Source organism: Hemibagrus wyckioides, linkage group LG01 (assembly GCF_019097595.1).
Source record: "Hemibagrus wyckioides isolate EC202008001 linkage group LG01, SWU_Hwy_1.0, whole genome shotgun sequence".
Lineage (NCBI taxonomy): Eukaryota > Metazoa > Chordata > Actinopteri > Siluriformes > Bagridae > Hemibagrus > Hemibagrus wyckioides.
The window spans coordinates 14,576,110-14,591,627 of NC_080710.1; the positions used below are offsets into that span (position 1 = coordinate 14,576,110).

The window sequence follows — 15,518 nt, forward strand, 5'->3', positions numbered from 1 at the left end:
TTAAGCTACTGGTGTATCGTAAGTGATTTCCTGTTGTTCCTGAAGAGATCAAGCTCATTAATTGACATGTATTTGTAGGCAAAGTGCTTTAATAAGAATACACTTATTCTTAAATCGAGGAATAAAAACTTTTCTGGATGTTCTCTTGAGTTCTGACAGTTTTCATACTGGTGATTCAGACTGGGAGGGCAAAGAAGGTGGATGAAATAAGTTGATAGAAGGAAATGGAGGAGAAAAGGAAATTCAGAGCCTAGTGAAGCATGCGAGTGAACCGGAGTGCAAGCAGGTGGGGAAGAGCGCTGGTGTATCAGCCGAGGTGGCTTCAAACACACATACAGACACACACACACAGACACACACAGACTGAAAGACAAATAGACAAGAAGACAAACATTGCCGTAGGGTACGGTCATGCTGCTTTTGCTCTGTAAATAGCACCTCTGTCTCTTTCCTCCCTCTGTCTAGACGAGGGAAGCGCAAGCTGTTTTGTTGTGAGGTGAGAGAAAACGGCCATGCCATTAGGAGCACAAGCACCAGGCTGAGGTTACACAGATTAGCAACGATTTTCTGGCGAACAGGTCAAAACAGGAACGTTGTGGTGATATATAGAGGGAGGTTTACATGAGGTGGACATGTACGTGTATATAAAAGAACACACAATAGCGACTTAAGTGTTTAAGTAGGCTAGTTTGTAGTCAGTGTGTTTTGATTACTCTTCCTGGGCAATTCATGGTGATTAATAATAATTTATCATAAATAAGAACTGAGGCGGTAAATGTGGTCGCTCTACAGGTCAGCGTGTGCCGTCCATCTTGGTTTTAAACATATTTGAACGAGGAATACCTCGGGTCTGTGTTAACTCTTGAGTTTGTACACAGAGGTGACACCATCTGCAGTTTAGCAGTCGTATTTATTATGTTTGACCTGTTGCTATGGCGATACAGAATGACACCTGAAAACGACACTGTTCTGCTCTTACAGCTAAATCAGCAGTTTGATCAAACAAAGAAATCTCACCCTGCAGAATAAAACCTGCTCACTTCTGTAGCCATGGTAAAAAAAAATATATATATATATATATAATCATTTTTTTATTAGTCATGTGCTTTCCTGTCATTTAATAAACGATAAATCATGTCTTTCACTACTATTGACTGCTTTCAGTGATGGACAGTTTATTTATTCAAATAAACATATTAAAATATTATTCAAATTATTAATACATTAAAATTTTGACCTGGACCAGACCACAGACAGGACACAAATTTATTTGCATTTATTTTTTTAACAGTTGTATAAAGTAAGCTTGTACACTGCACACATACATATACACATAACATTATGACCGCCTGCCTAATATTGTGTTGGTCCCTCTTTTGCTGCCAAAACAGTTCTGGACTGTCCTAGAGGCATGGACTCTACTAGATCCCTGAAGGTGTGCTGTGGTATCTGGCACCAAGATGTTAGCAGTAGATCCGGCCCCACCTCACAACTTAAAGAACTTAAAGGACTTAAAGGACACTTTTAATAGATACTGACCACTGCAGAACGGGAACACCCCACAAGAGCTGCAGTTTTGGAGACGCTTTGATCCAGTCGTCTAGCCATCACAATTTGGCCCTTGTCAAACTCGCCCAAATCCTTACACTTGTCCATTTTTCCTGCTTCTAACACATCAACTTTGAGGACAAAATGTTCACTTGCTGCCTAATATATCCCACCCACTAACAGGTGCCATGATGAGGAGATCATCAGTGTTATTCACTTCACCTCTCACTGCTCATAATGTTATGCCTGATCGGTGTAAATACCAACATTTCAACTGTAAGAGATTTATAAAGTGTAGTAGTAATAAGTGATCAGGAATGTGAATCACAGAGATCAGGTAAACTAAACCTGGTCATCTAAAATAATGTTTTAGAAATAATAATAATAGGAATAATAGGATGTTCCTCAGGGCATGTGTGATATCACCCTAATCATGGTGAAAAAAGTGGTGACATCATAAATATCATACACATTTAGAAAAGGACATTTACAGTATACTCTTATATCATTTGCAGTGCCTACACATTAACATACTGAGGCTGAGATCTGCATGAGAGACCTTTAGGGCTTTTTGTTCCCACCAACTCAACCAAATTATTATTATCTTTTGGAGTCAGATATTAATTAACTGCATATACTGGAGTAAGCTAAAACACACATTAACCTTCAGCTGCGTCTGTTTCCATCCTTGGTAAGAGAAGAGCAGTAGACTAGGTTAATATCATTCTATATTTTAATCCTAAAAAACCGGTATGGTTTAACATTCATCTTAACATGAAGCCATCATGTCCATCCTATGGTAAAATTCTTTCTTTCACTTTGCCTGCACATTTTCTTTGTTAGCCATAATACCCCCATTTCTACACAGCTTTACAGTCAAGGTTACAGCCAGTGGTCCACAATGTGGAATTTATTTATTTATTTATTAAATATCTGCTGGCTGAACGTGTTAAGCCATTACTAGCAACCTGCAGCGTGAGCCTCTCAGCAGCATCCTTACATTAAACCTCTCCATTTCCTTACATTAAACAAAATTAGATTTTTAAATCCTTTAGCACAACTCATTCTGATTATAGACGAGATTATATTGGGTCACGTTCACATTTTCACATTTCTCTGTGGAATATTACTTAAGGACTTGATTTGTGTTCTCAGGAAATATTCAAGTTATTCAAGGGTAGACAGAGACAGATAGACAGACAGATACAACTTTATTATCATTGCATAGTACAGGTACATAGCAACGAAATGCTGATAATGTGATGACTATAAATGTTTTAACAACAGCCTGTATGATAAGCTAGATGCCTAGCTGCTGGTAGTAATTGTCACTGTTTGCAGCTTTGGTTTATTTTCGAGGATTGGCTACAGTTATATAAATCACTGAATACAACGCCGCAAACTTTAGTGACATCACACTCCCCGTGACTACAGGTGACATGTTTAACTAGCTGCGTAACTGTGTGCTAATGTTAGAGATATAGAGTATATACAGTAGCAGCGAAAGAGTAAACACAAGCCTAGACCTGGACTAATCGTTCTTATCTATCAGGAACTCTTATCTCAAGTGACTCACAAAAGTGCTTTGTTGTCTACTTGTGGGGGGGAGGCAGGAGGTGGCGCTACGTTCACGCCAGTGCAGACTGACCGAAGTCTGGAGATTTTCAAGTGAAAGCAGTCAGCTGTTCAGGGCTGACAGAGCAGGTCTGTCCACTACAGTACAGAATACTGACCTTCCCTGTGATTCGAAGGTGGCAGGTCCAGCTGAGCTGTACTGGTGGCTCAAAGACCTTAAGCTACTGTGTGGAATCTGACTAGTAGGGCAGAGCAGGTGAAGGTTTTAAATCTAATGCTGACAGCAACAGAAAGCCAGGAGGGAATGGTGCAATGGAGTGACATGTGTAACTGAAGACAAGTCCAACCGCAGCTACATGAACCTAAGGGCACATTCAGGGACAGGTTGCAATAGTCGAGTGTCAAGGTGACATGGGACTGTACAGACTTTTTTTTTTTTTTTTTTGGAAAGAAATGCTCAACTTTTCCTGATAAACAGGAGACATGTCTGGCTTCAGATGTCTCAAAGAGTTCAGACGTACAGGCTGGGATTGCCCTAATGTTACCTCTTGCCTTTTTATAATAAAACGGTAGCTGTTTTCCTACACTAACACACCCATGTTGACTCAGAAATGCCTGGTCATTAACTGATTAGTTGGATCTACTGAGTTTGAGCCAAAAAAACAAGCACTGCTCCCAGACTAGGGCTACAAGCCAGTGACATTATAACATAACCAGTGTAAGAGGAGGAGTAAAGATTACACAAGATCATGGGAACGTTTTAAATTTGCCTATCATTTCTATTCATACATCCTTGCATTCTGCATGAGGGTAAAGGTGTAGAGATGCTTCTAGTTATTAATTAGTTTCTTAAGCTTTTAAAATGAATGATACTTTCGTTTCTTTAGAGGTTTAAAATTACACCGTCCACCTGACTGACTGTGCTAAACATTCCAGCTATCTTTGGAAATGCAAATGCTAAATGTATCTAAATTATCTTGAGAATTCGGAGAGGTCGTCAGTGGTTTTAAATGAACCCTTAAACAGACGCAGGCACGTCTAAGGTTCTGCGGAGTCTGTCAAAAGTCATTTAATAAAACTGCAAAACATTTTAAAAATAGCAGAGATTCCATGCAGTAAGGCAGATAAAGCACTGCAGAAGCGCAGGTGCTAATCAATACCACATTTAAAAGAATATTGAAGCATATTTTTTTTAAAGGCTCAGCGTATTGAAACGTATTCGTAAGAAATATCATCGCTTTTGATGGAAGTTTGTATTAATAGAAGATTATTGTTAATGATGAGCATATAAAATGGTGGCTTTCCTGTATGCAGCACACATCTAGGTACAGCCTGTTGAAATTTACATTAAAAGGCAGCACGCTGTTTATCAGCTTTATTGCTCAGGTTAACCGTGTTCTTTCTTCCGTAGAGTGCAAGTTCCTGTGCACCAATGGCCGCTGCCTGGACCTCAGCTCGCTGGTGTGTGATCAACTCAACCACTGTGGAGACAACAGTGATGAGGAGAACTGCCCTGTTTCCACCCAGCACCCTTCTCCCGCTCTGTTCTACTGTGAGTGTCTACTGGCTGTGGAAGTCACATGACTTTGCCATGCCTCTGCTGGTTATTAAGCTTCAGGATGTTATTAGTAGGATGTAGATCAAGTTCTCTAGCCAGCTGCTGTGGATGACTGGACATGTCGGGGGTCAGTTAATAACTGTATAGTGGGTTGTGGTGAATACTCATACAAGGCAGTGTGCATCCGACTGTCTGTACTTACACAATTAAAAAATTCATTTGCATTAATATTGTATATGATGTATAGAATTTTGTTTATTTACACAAGTATATATATACACTACCAGTCAAAAGTTTGGACACACCTTCTAATTCCATGGTCTTTCCTGATGTTTATTTCTTTCTACATTGTAAAACAATGCTGAAGGTGGCTGAAATACACAATAATGTCCTTTGAACAGTTGATATTGAGATATGTCTGCTACTGATGCTCTGTAAAGCCTTCATAACGGCTCTAATCTGAGGTGCTGTTAATTGGTGATTTCTGAGGCTGGTAACTCTAAATGAACTTCTCCTCTGCAGCAGAGGTAAATTTTGGTCTTGCTTTCCTGGGATGGTCTTCATGTGAGCCAGTTTCATCAGGGTGCTTGATGGGTTTTGCAAATGCACTTGACAATACTGTTCTTGCAAGAACTATTCCAGAACACCTGACCTTCGTGTCTTAAAATAACAACTGACTGTTTTTTGTTGTCATTACATATGGATTACTTAAGTCCATGTGTGTTATTTCATAGTTTTGAAATCTCCAATATTGTTCTAGAATGTAGAAAATAAATCCCTAAACAAAAAACATTGAATTAAAAGGTGTCCAAACTTTTGACTGGTAGTGTATATATATTTTTATATATTTTATAATATTTTAGTTTTTTCTTTCTATTTATTATCATTTTTCTGAAATCATATGTTTATTATTTTTAATCATTTCTGTATATATATTGTGCTATTTTCAATACGCACAGTTCACATAAATATGGAAATGTCCATATTGTTACAGGGAGCATTTCAGCTGAATGTCTAGGTCTGAATGTCTTTCAGCTGAACGTCTCGGCTTTGTTCAGTGATCAGAGTTATTCGTATATTGGCCTCTGATCTGCGTAAGGTCTTTGTGAAGGTGTGTTGCAGGTTGTGTTACAACTCTACATGAAAGATTATTAGCATTGGCTGAAATTTGATGTCTTGATACTTTCTGCCATAGTAACCATAAATTTATCACAGTTTGATGGCCAAAAAAAAACATGTAAATTACCTTCACTATTATACTTCAGCCAGGATATTAACCTGCTTTTATTCAGTTACTTGTTTATTGTTTAATTTCAGTTTATCAGATTGGATTCTCTGTGCACTGCCGTGCTGTGTGTTGTGATGAATCTCAGTGTTCAGTGGAGACTCTACCCTCTTCTTAAATGCAGAGATGAAAAAGACAGGGTGCATTTTGAAGCTCAGCTACATGAGTGCAGTGCCTGAAGGACAGCAGGCAGAAGCAGTAGCAGACAGCCAGTTCACTTTGATGTGCACTAGCCCTTTGTTACCCCCTGGTGTAAGGACACCAAGAGAATAGGAAGGAGAGTGGAGAAGGGGGGGGACCCTCTTCAAAACAGCACACCTATTTAGCCACTAGAGGGATGTGGCCCACAGTAAAGCACGGACATGTTCAAAGATACTCAGAGAGAGCTGGTTTCACAACACATTTGTCGTTATGAAGACAGGTACTAATTAACTAAGTCAGAGGCTGTGCTTTCATTTTTTTTTTATGTGGCAGAGAATATTCTCCTGCTGCAAAATTGAGCTGAGACCCGGTTAGAAAAATGAATGCAAATGTCAGGGAAAAAAAATACTAAAGCAATGAGAAAATGGGCTAATTGTCTGACATACCTTTTTTTCTTTTTTTTTTTTACACAGGGAAAATTGTCAGAGATTAAAGTCTACACAAATGAAAGTGTATATTAGCCTGCATCTACTAGAGGAGTTAATGTCATACATAATTGCTGTGATTCAAAAAGGAATGTAACTAAAGATACGTGGACAAATTTATTATACCTATAGCTTCAGGTAAATATTTAACACAGAGGGAAATAGAACCACATAAAATCATGCAACGTGTGCAGTGCTGTCTGTCTACAGCGGGTGTGGATAGATAGAATAGATAAAACAAGTGTCATCTCAGAATATTGCTTATTTACTTGTAGGAGAATTACTTTTCACACGTAACTGGTCAGGAATTTTTTTGCTGACTATTATAGGAACCCTTTTTTAATGAATCTCATATTTTTAAAAAAAAAAAAAAAAAAAGCCTTTCTTACCCGTTAGGCTCACTGCTGTGCGAAGTGGCAGAGGATTAAAAAAATGTGACAAAAAATGGATTATCTACTGCTTAACATTCATCTAGTTTTAGTATTCACCCTTACTTGACTCTCTTGAACCTCGACACTGATTCAGACTTGACCATTTGATGAAAGCCTGATGAATCAGGTGAATTCTAGTTCCAGTGACCTAGCCAAATTAACCACAAAAGATGTCTCATCATTGATTCATCCCTTGTGTTCCCAAAAGAATGTTATTTCTTCTCAATCATGTACAGAGCTCGAAAGTTGTAAAAGGTGCACATTTACTATGTAGCCTGCTGATTTTAATTAGTGGACATGTGGCCAAAACCCCTGCGGTGATTCCCATTCCCTCTGTCTGGGCTCAACTCGAATCTACATATCTACTGTAAGTGTGGATGAAGTGTGCTGCACTGCATCATGACTGTATGGATGGCCACTAAAAGGTTAATGAGCCTGAACGTTCTCTCCGGATCAAACGGAGGGGCTGTCTACAGCTGCGTCGCGTATTATCTGGTGTGACTCTCCAGTCAATGAAGCATAAAGCGAGTGTGTTCAAGTGTCTGAGTTGAAAGGAGTGCTAGGAGATGGCCATGAGCCTCCCCTGGGCTACAGTCAGCCATGGCTTTAAACACAGAGGACCCCAGCTCTAGAGGGCCACCATGGGTAAAGGGACCTTTTTCACCCCTGCATGTCCAGACAGGGTTGTTTCGGTGTAGGGCTTCTCTTTAGGGGACTTTGGAGGACCTTAGGGGCTTTAGAGGGGGAACTGATGGAGGACTCAATGATTGTGCCCCCTCCATGCTCCATGCTGAGCTACAGGCTAGTGGGCATTCATATGCAGATATGGGCTTCTGTTGTTCTATCTTGCACTGCTTTCACATCACTCCCTTTGTCCATGTGATTTAAGGGATTATTTTAAGTAGACTGTCCAAGTGGCATTGAATAAACATGACAGCATTTTTTTTTTTCTTGCAAGCAGGAGCTGAGAAGCTGATCCCAGGTCAGTGTTAAAAAGCCACGTCATTCTTTCCTGGAGAAATCTTTAGAACCTCGTTCCTCAGAAGGGGCCTGAGAGTGGCACACTTTGAAGCATGTTTTAATGGCTCTCCAGGGTGGTGCTGAATAAAAGCAAAGGACCTTGTTCCTCTAGAGCTGGCCAGCTAGTTAAAACCAAAGGCAGCTGGACACACTTAGAGCTCAGTACTGGCGGCATTGCACCAGTGTCTTCTCTAATGTCTTTTGACAAGACTGAGTAGACCACCTTCCTACTTCTCCTCGGTTTCTCTCAGACACTGTGGCAGTTTTCTACAAATTACTCTCAACCCGTGTACTTTCATATCCCTTGTGAAATTTGTGTCCACTTCGTGCAAGAGCTGTCCACGGCAAGCTAAACAAAGAGTGAGAAATAAAAGAACTTTAAGCGGATGCCTGCAAAGCTGCTGTGCTGGACTATTCTTTCTGAACTTGAGTATGGCAGCTGTTTTCCAACATTTCCAACTGCTCACTAACTCCATTCATTGTCCCATTGTGTTTGAAAAGCACCACCACTGTGCTGCTGCCAAAGAAAACTTAAGATGACTACCAACCGCTGGCACTCACTTTTGTGGTGATGCAGTATTTGAATGGCACACATCAATGGAACCTTGGCTGATTCCTTCAACCTCTTGCCCAAGAGGATCAGTGTGTAGTGGAGACACTCTCGCACTCTTCACACTGCTCTTCTTCCATGGAAGAAATTGCATTACAATTATTCCCAGTAAGCTGGTCAATAAAGCCAGAGAACTGGGCGTATGCAGTTTCATCTTTAAGTTGATTCTGGGTTTCCACAAGTGTTGAGAAATAAAACCTCATTCCTGTTCCTGACACTTGCAACGTCTAAGAATGCTGCATTGACCAATGACTGTACATTGCCACACACTGTTCACTTCCACCTTTACTGTAAAACAATACAAATGAAATGATTATTTCAGTGGGAATTACAGCATTTATAGCAGAAATAAGGCTTCATAACCAAAACCTAGCCATGAATGGTTGGCTGTAACAGCACAGATGTAATATTGCCAAAGCTAAATCTCATTTTTCCTGAAACGGGTTGTTGTTTCCTAGACTTGGAGGGACTTTCCACAGCACTTTAAACGTAGAAAATAAAAACTCCTTAAAGGTGCAATAGTCAAATAAATAATATATATTTTTTACATTTTTCACTTTTTATTCCATATCAAGTATTTGGGTGTCCTGAAGCAATGTTAGCAGAAATACAGGTTGTATCTTCTTGCTCAGAACACTAGTCTATGTATAGTGGATTGTGAAGACAATTGGGGTCTCAGCTGAACACTGATGCCTCCTTCAACTATTGATCACCACTGAATTGTGCATGCAGTGTTGTGGATGATCCCTCCCACCCCTCTTATGCCATCTGGCAGAAGGTACTGGAGGGCCTGTGCCACCACTGTCTGACTATGCAGCCATTTTCTTCCTGAGGCAGTCAGACTACTCAAACCCACTGCTGTCTCCCAACACCCCCCTGGACTACTTAAGACCCTTTCCAACACCTGTCTGGACAAATCAAGACCCTACCCAAAACTAACATGGACACACCAAGACCCTACCCAACAACTGCCTAGACAAATCAAGACCCATCCTAACACCTGCATGGACAAATCAAGACCATTCCCAACACACACATTAACAAGTTGAGACCTTTACCAACATCCAAATGAATCAAGACCCTTCCTAACACCCACATGGACAAACCATTAGCCTTCACAACACTTGTCTGGACCAATCAATGCCCTACCCAACACTAACATGGACAAACCGAAACCCTACACAACACCTGCCTGGACTACTCAAGACCCTTCCCAACACCCACATGGACAAAACAAAACCCTTCCCAACACCCATATGGACAAATCAAGACCCTACCCAACACCTGTCTGGACTAAGCAAGGCCCTACACAACACCTCCCTGTACTAATTAAGACCCTTCCCAACACCCACCATTGTATGGCAATCACCACACACCTGCGTTAGCTGTTATCAGAGAATTTTTAACTTGCTCCTACTTTTTATTTAAGCTTGCAGCTATAGTTTGGTTCACAGTCAACAGTTTTGAGTGTACCTAGTGTACTTGGGGTGAATATTAGATAGATTCAGAGAGTAAAAATCCTTTTGTTGTGCATAACAGCTAGAACTCCAGTCTTGACTGCACCTTTATTGATCTTAGAGCACCTCAGCGCAAACTGTGAATTATTACAATCACAAAACCTGTTAGATCAAGAGTGAATAAGTCATCCAATCTGGTTTGCCTATGCATATATTTTTGAGTCTCCCTTGCCCTCATACTGTTCTTAAGTGTAAGGATTGATTGATTGATTGTTGAATTAAAAAAAAAACAAGGTCAAGGCTTTTCAGTGCAGGATTGGGAACACCATTTATGTATCTCCACCTCAGTATCAGCTGTAAAAATCCATCTCATGCAACGGTTTGTTTTCTAATATTTCATTATAAGTACACCTAGGTGGTCTCTAGATGTAAGAATCTAATTTGCAATTTCTGCAAATATTTTACAATCTCCATTTCGTCCGTTCTCTCTCCCGTCTCAATCCCTCGATTCTCCAGTTTTAAACCAGGTTGATCGGGGGTCAGAGGTCACACGGGTCAGGTTCAATGTCTTTGATTGAGTCTCGTTTTGAGTGAAGAGTACCGCCTTCAGTTTGTTTGAGTTTGGGATTTCCATGCGTAATCCTCATCATCTTGCACTAATCTGAGGCCACTGCATTCTCATGCTAACGGTCTCATTGCCAAACCGACGTCACCTCCTCTCTATGCAGTAGCATTACTCTACGAGAGGCAAAGTCAGGCACGGAGGCATTGAAGCTGCGAGAGAGAGAGAGAGAGTGAGAGAGAGAGAGAGAGAGAGAGAGTAGAAGAGGTGGCTGATGGAGTTGTTTTGCTCCCTGAAATGCCGGACTGGAAAGACAAGCAGCTGAATGCCAGTGAAAATGTCTTTGAGAGCCTTTTTATGTGACTTGTGAAAAATGAGGCTTGAATGAGTCACTTGTTTTGTCACTTTTCATGTACTTTATGCGTTTTAGGGACGTTTTGAAGCACATTCTTGTGATCTCCTTGATTCTTTTTATTGCCCATTGTCCCTTTGATGTTCAGGAGAAGAAAGTAAAAGTAATTCAGCTTTTCGAAGATGGCTGACGAAGATGACTTGGAAGTTGTGGTGGCTTATTGAAGGCTTTTCACACTTGAACATCACTCATTTCCATATCAACTAACCAACGGAAAATTAACTACTCTAATAGATTTGTGTGTTCTGGTGACCTTGAGTAGACACTTCTCTGTTGATTTGGTTTCATTTGCTGTGATTCTGCTGGAACCTTGCTTTTTCTGGTCTGTAATGTGAAGTGTTTTTTTATATTTTTGGCACAAGAGCAGGTGGTTTTTTGGTTATTTAGTAAAAGCCAACTAGTTAAGTGCTACTGATGCGTTCTTACTGGAAGCAGATTGAAATCCCTTTCTTATTCAGTAAGTAATAGTTTTAGTGCTAGATTATCTCAGCGTATTATGTTTCATTAGGCTTGAAGAGTTACCATGTTTTAGAATTCAGCCAAACCTTGATTCGCTTTAGCTGTTAATGTCTGTGTTCTCATGATCCGGTATTACACATCTCACAAGAAGCCAATTAGGTATTGCATGAAAATAACAAGCATTTTTGTGGTTGCTGTATTTGTTCAGCTTTATTTCTAGACGAAATTAAAAAAAATTATAATTGTTATATATATTTTTTTTCCTTCAGTCATCATAAACACTATTTGTGATTCACAAACATCCAGGCATTAATCCAAATGCTGCCATGTACATTACAACGTATCCCCATCAGTGCTTTAAATAGCAATGAAGATGAACAAACTTGTCAAAACTTGTAAAACGCAACATGTTTCTATGTAAAAATGGGAAGATCCCACTATTTCTATACCTTCTGGTTGACTTTTATACTAGACAAAAGTTGTAAAGACCATTTTCAGACATCTTTTATATTACTTCTAAAGTGTTAAACATCCCCAGCCTCAGCAATAAATGGCTAAATAACACACTGTCTGTATGAATAGTGTCTCGCTTCCCTGTATCCACTCGTTGTGTATGTTTCTTTGATTGCATTACCCCACACGTCGTCGCATTAGTCATGCCTGTTCGAGACGTTGCTGCTGGCGGCATCATTACAGATGGATATCGGACAGTCACCTGACAAGGGAAGTGCTTGGGGGGGATCTGGGATTGTTTATCTCAGAGGTCTACTGGACTCTTTTCTTCAGCATTCTCTTTGTCATTTTGTCCTGCGTGCCACCCAGTACGAGGGACAACCCCCTCCCTCTGTCCCTCCCTCCCTCTCTCTCTCTCCCTCACCGTCATCACCCCTACCTTCTTGTTTCTTTCCACAGTAAAGTGGGTACTGGGGCTAATGATGCAACTGGGACTATTAAAGGTGGGAAACTGACAGCTCTCCTCTCTCCTCTCAAAGAGTAGGAGAGTGACGGTGGAGACAAAAAGAAGAAAGCGCAGCAATAAATGGACTAGTCTTAAGCATTGCCTTTTTTTCCCGGAGTAGAATCAGGTTTGGCTCAAAGGCCAGAATGAAATCCAGTGGAAAAAAAAAAGAGAAAAGACTAAAAGGAGAGAGGAGGCCACACAGAGAGGAAAGGAACATGAAGGCAGTCTATTTGAAGTCCAGCCGTTTGTCTACATAGTGTGTGCGTGTGTGAGGGAGAGAGAGAGAGAGAGGCTGGAATAAGAGATACAGTAGTGAATAGATCCGCCTGTGGTAAGCAGTAGAGAAAAGACCCAGCTTTCCTATCACACCGGCCAATTAGGTGCTGAGATGCAGATGATGTGACCAGGCTAAAAGGACCCAGCTGTTGGTATTAGTATGCTGGCAGAGACCCATTCTGTGCTCCAGGCTATAGGCATCTCCTGCAACTCAACGCCAAGACTCCTCAGGTTCACATTAGTCATTTTTCAGTGTTGATGCAGCCCAACATTTTATCCATGAATCTTTAATTTTCAACATTTAAGGAAAGCTTTGTTGTGTAATAGCTTATAGCATATCATATACATATGACTTAATTTTTTATTACTTCTCTCTCTCTCTCTCTCTCTCTCTCTCTAAAACGTTTTTAGAGCTGCTTGTGTTACCATGGTTAACAGTTTCATCTGCTCGCTGAGCAAACCCTCCCACCCTGACACACATACTTCACAATCTTTTCCCATGTCTTTTGTCAGATATAATAAATGTTCGACAAAAACAATGTCTCTATAGCAGAGGTTGTACAGGAAGTACAGTTTATACAGTCTCCATGTTAAGCCTGACCCTAGTGCAGCTGACCAGTCGGACTTCTTCCTACTTTTCCTCCCTGGATGATTTTTTTTTTTCTCTTATAGCTAAATGACTAACATTTTAATGAAGGAAGATAGATTTCTAGATACAGCGAAGGATTCTAGCCTCTTTTTTTTTTTTGTTATGCTTATGGTGTTAGACAGACTGAATGTGTCAGCAGATTTTCTAAAATGGTGTTCTCTCTCTCTACTTACTGTTGGTTGTGTTTTTGTGTTTTGGGTATGGAAAAGTAGGTCATGGAGACACTGAGAAACACAGACGGAGACGGAACAAGTTTTCCTGCTCTGCTGGGAAAAGCTAGTTAGGATCCTGGTGTAAGAGATGTCTGAGTCTTGAGAATTTATATTTGTACATGTTTGTGTTTATATTCTTGTATTTACATTCATTCAAGCCTCATTATGTATTTTAGATTGATCTGCAATTATTTTAGTACACAGCAATTTTTTTTTTTCACCCTAGTACTCTTAAAGGTTCTTTCAGTTTGTCTTCTGGGTTTTACCTAGAAACTACAAGAGTAAGCGGTTTTCCCTTTTACCAAAGGCTGCAGGCTGAACCCTTTCAAAAAGCTAGAAATGTTAACTGTCCAATTAACCAAGAGAACAAGATGATTATTTTGGTAACGCACCAACATGAGCCTCTAAATGTTCCATAAATTTTTGTTTGTGTGTGGAAGGTTTTCTACTACAGCTTGAATGATACCAAAAGTGACATGATGAACAGCAAAAAAAGGTAAACCAGATTAACAGGTTGTACTGTTTTGACTGACCTCACTCTTGGCCATTGATCTACATTGAGATACAGACAGATGACAAAGGGAAAAATGTCATAGTGTCTAGGACGGTGTTGAAACCTTCCTAATGAATCATGAGTCACTGTATAGATTCAACAAGTCTGTGAGGCTGGAGGTGATGAAAACTGTACTTTCTGAACATTATTCATTTAAGTGTTGTTTTGTCTGACACATGGGTCCAAAATCTCCCATAAATGTTCAGCTGAGATCTGGTCACTGTGAAGGCCATGGCGTATTTACAATGTCAACATTGGATGAAGGTGATCTAAAGGTGATTTGAATGAAAAGTGGAGCCCAAATATGACACCAATAGACCCCAATATCATAACGGATATATGTGTATATTTATATAAGGCATTATATGCTTATGGGTCAGTGGTAGGCCAAGGTGCCACCGTGTCCCTGAGCAAATCCCTCAACCCTCCCCAATCCAGGACTGCTGCATTATAACTGCCTCTGCTCTCTGACCCCAACCCTCCAAAGCTGGGCTATGTAAAGAAAAGAATTCCACTGTGCCATAATGTGGCAATAATAAAGGCTTCTTCTTCTTTTAATAAAGATAAACTGTATCTATATCTAAAAATAACATTTAATATCTCAAAAACCAAATCGCCACCAGCAATCATTTTTGTCTGCAAGTTGATATGCGCCAACTTCGCACCTTCTGTCTGTCGTAGCTAGCCTGATTTGGTTCCTGAACAAATTTGAAGCTGACCAGTGGAATTGCAGTCGCATTCCTGCCTCACCACTGCGCTGTGTTCCATCCCTGTAACATCTCTCGTGTAGACATCATTCGTGATATGTTCATTTCGGTGCCCCTTGGGTCGCTGTGGTCTGTGTGTGTCCAATGCTGTCGGCATGTAGCTGCTGACAGGTTTATTAAAAAAAGAGCGTGGCAGACAGCAGGCGAGCTGGCCACGGGCCACTGAGATCTGACTACTGCTGCTCCGAGAGCTGCATCATAACTGCGCTCTCTCGCTCCCTCTGTCGGGTCACGCCTGTACACTTTTAGCAAATGAGACTCGTTTTCCGAGCATCTTCTCCAGGGTTTATTCCCCGTGGCATATTGGGTGATGCCTCTACAACTAATCCAGGCAAATGAAGCTACTGTCTGTCACTTGTTTGTGCCACACAGTGTATTTGGGTATTTTTTGAACTCCGGTCATCAGCAGTTAGCCTGATTGTGCTTTGAAGATTCAGGTGTGTCGTTTCTAGCATTTCAGCATTGTTTAGAAGTGGGAGGATGGGTGGCAGAGGTTCTGTCATGTAGCTCGTTAGCAGAAGGCTAATAATGTTATTGTAATCATTAGGAGTCACAAC

At 40.5% G+C, this 15,518-nt stretch overlaps 1 protein-coding gene across 1 annotated transcript in view; it reads left to right on the forward strand.

Annotated features, from left to right (window-relative positions):
• The window catches only part of ldlrad4b (low density lipoprotein receptor class A domain containing 4b), a 68,705-nt gene that overhangs the window by 37,463 nt on the left and 15,724 nt on the right, over nt 1-15,518 (forward strand). Inside the window, exon 3 of the mRNA XM_058399217.1 lies at nt 4,535-4,675. Within this exon, the coding sequence (XP_058255200.1) occupies nt 4,535-4,675 (141 nt within the window). The remainder of the gene's footprint in view (nt 1-4,534; nt 4,676-15,518) is intronic.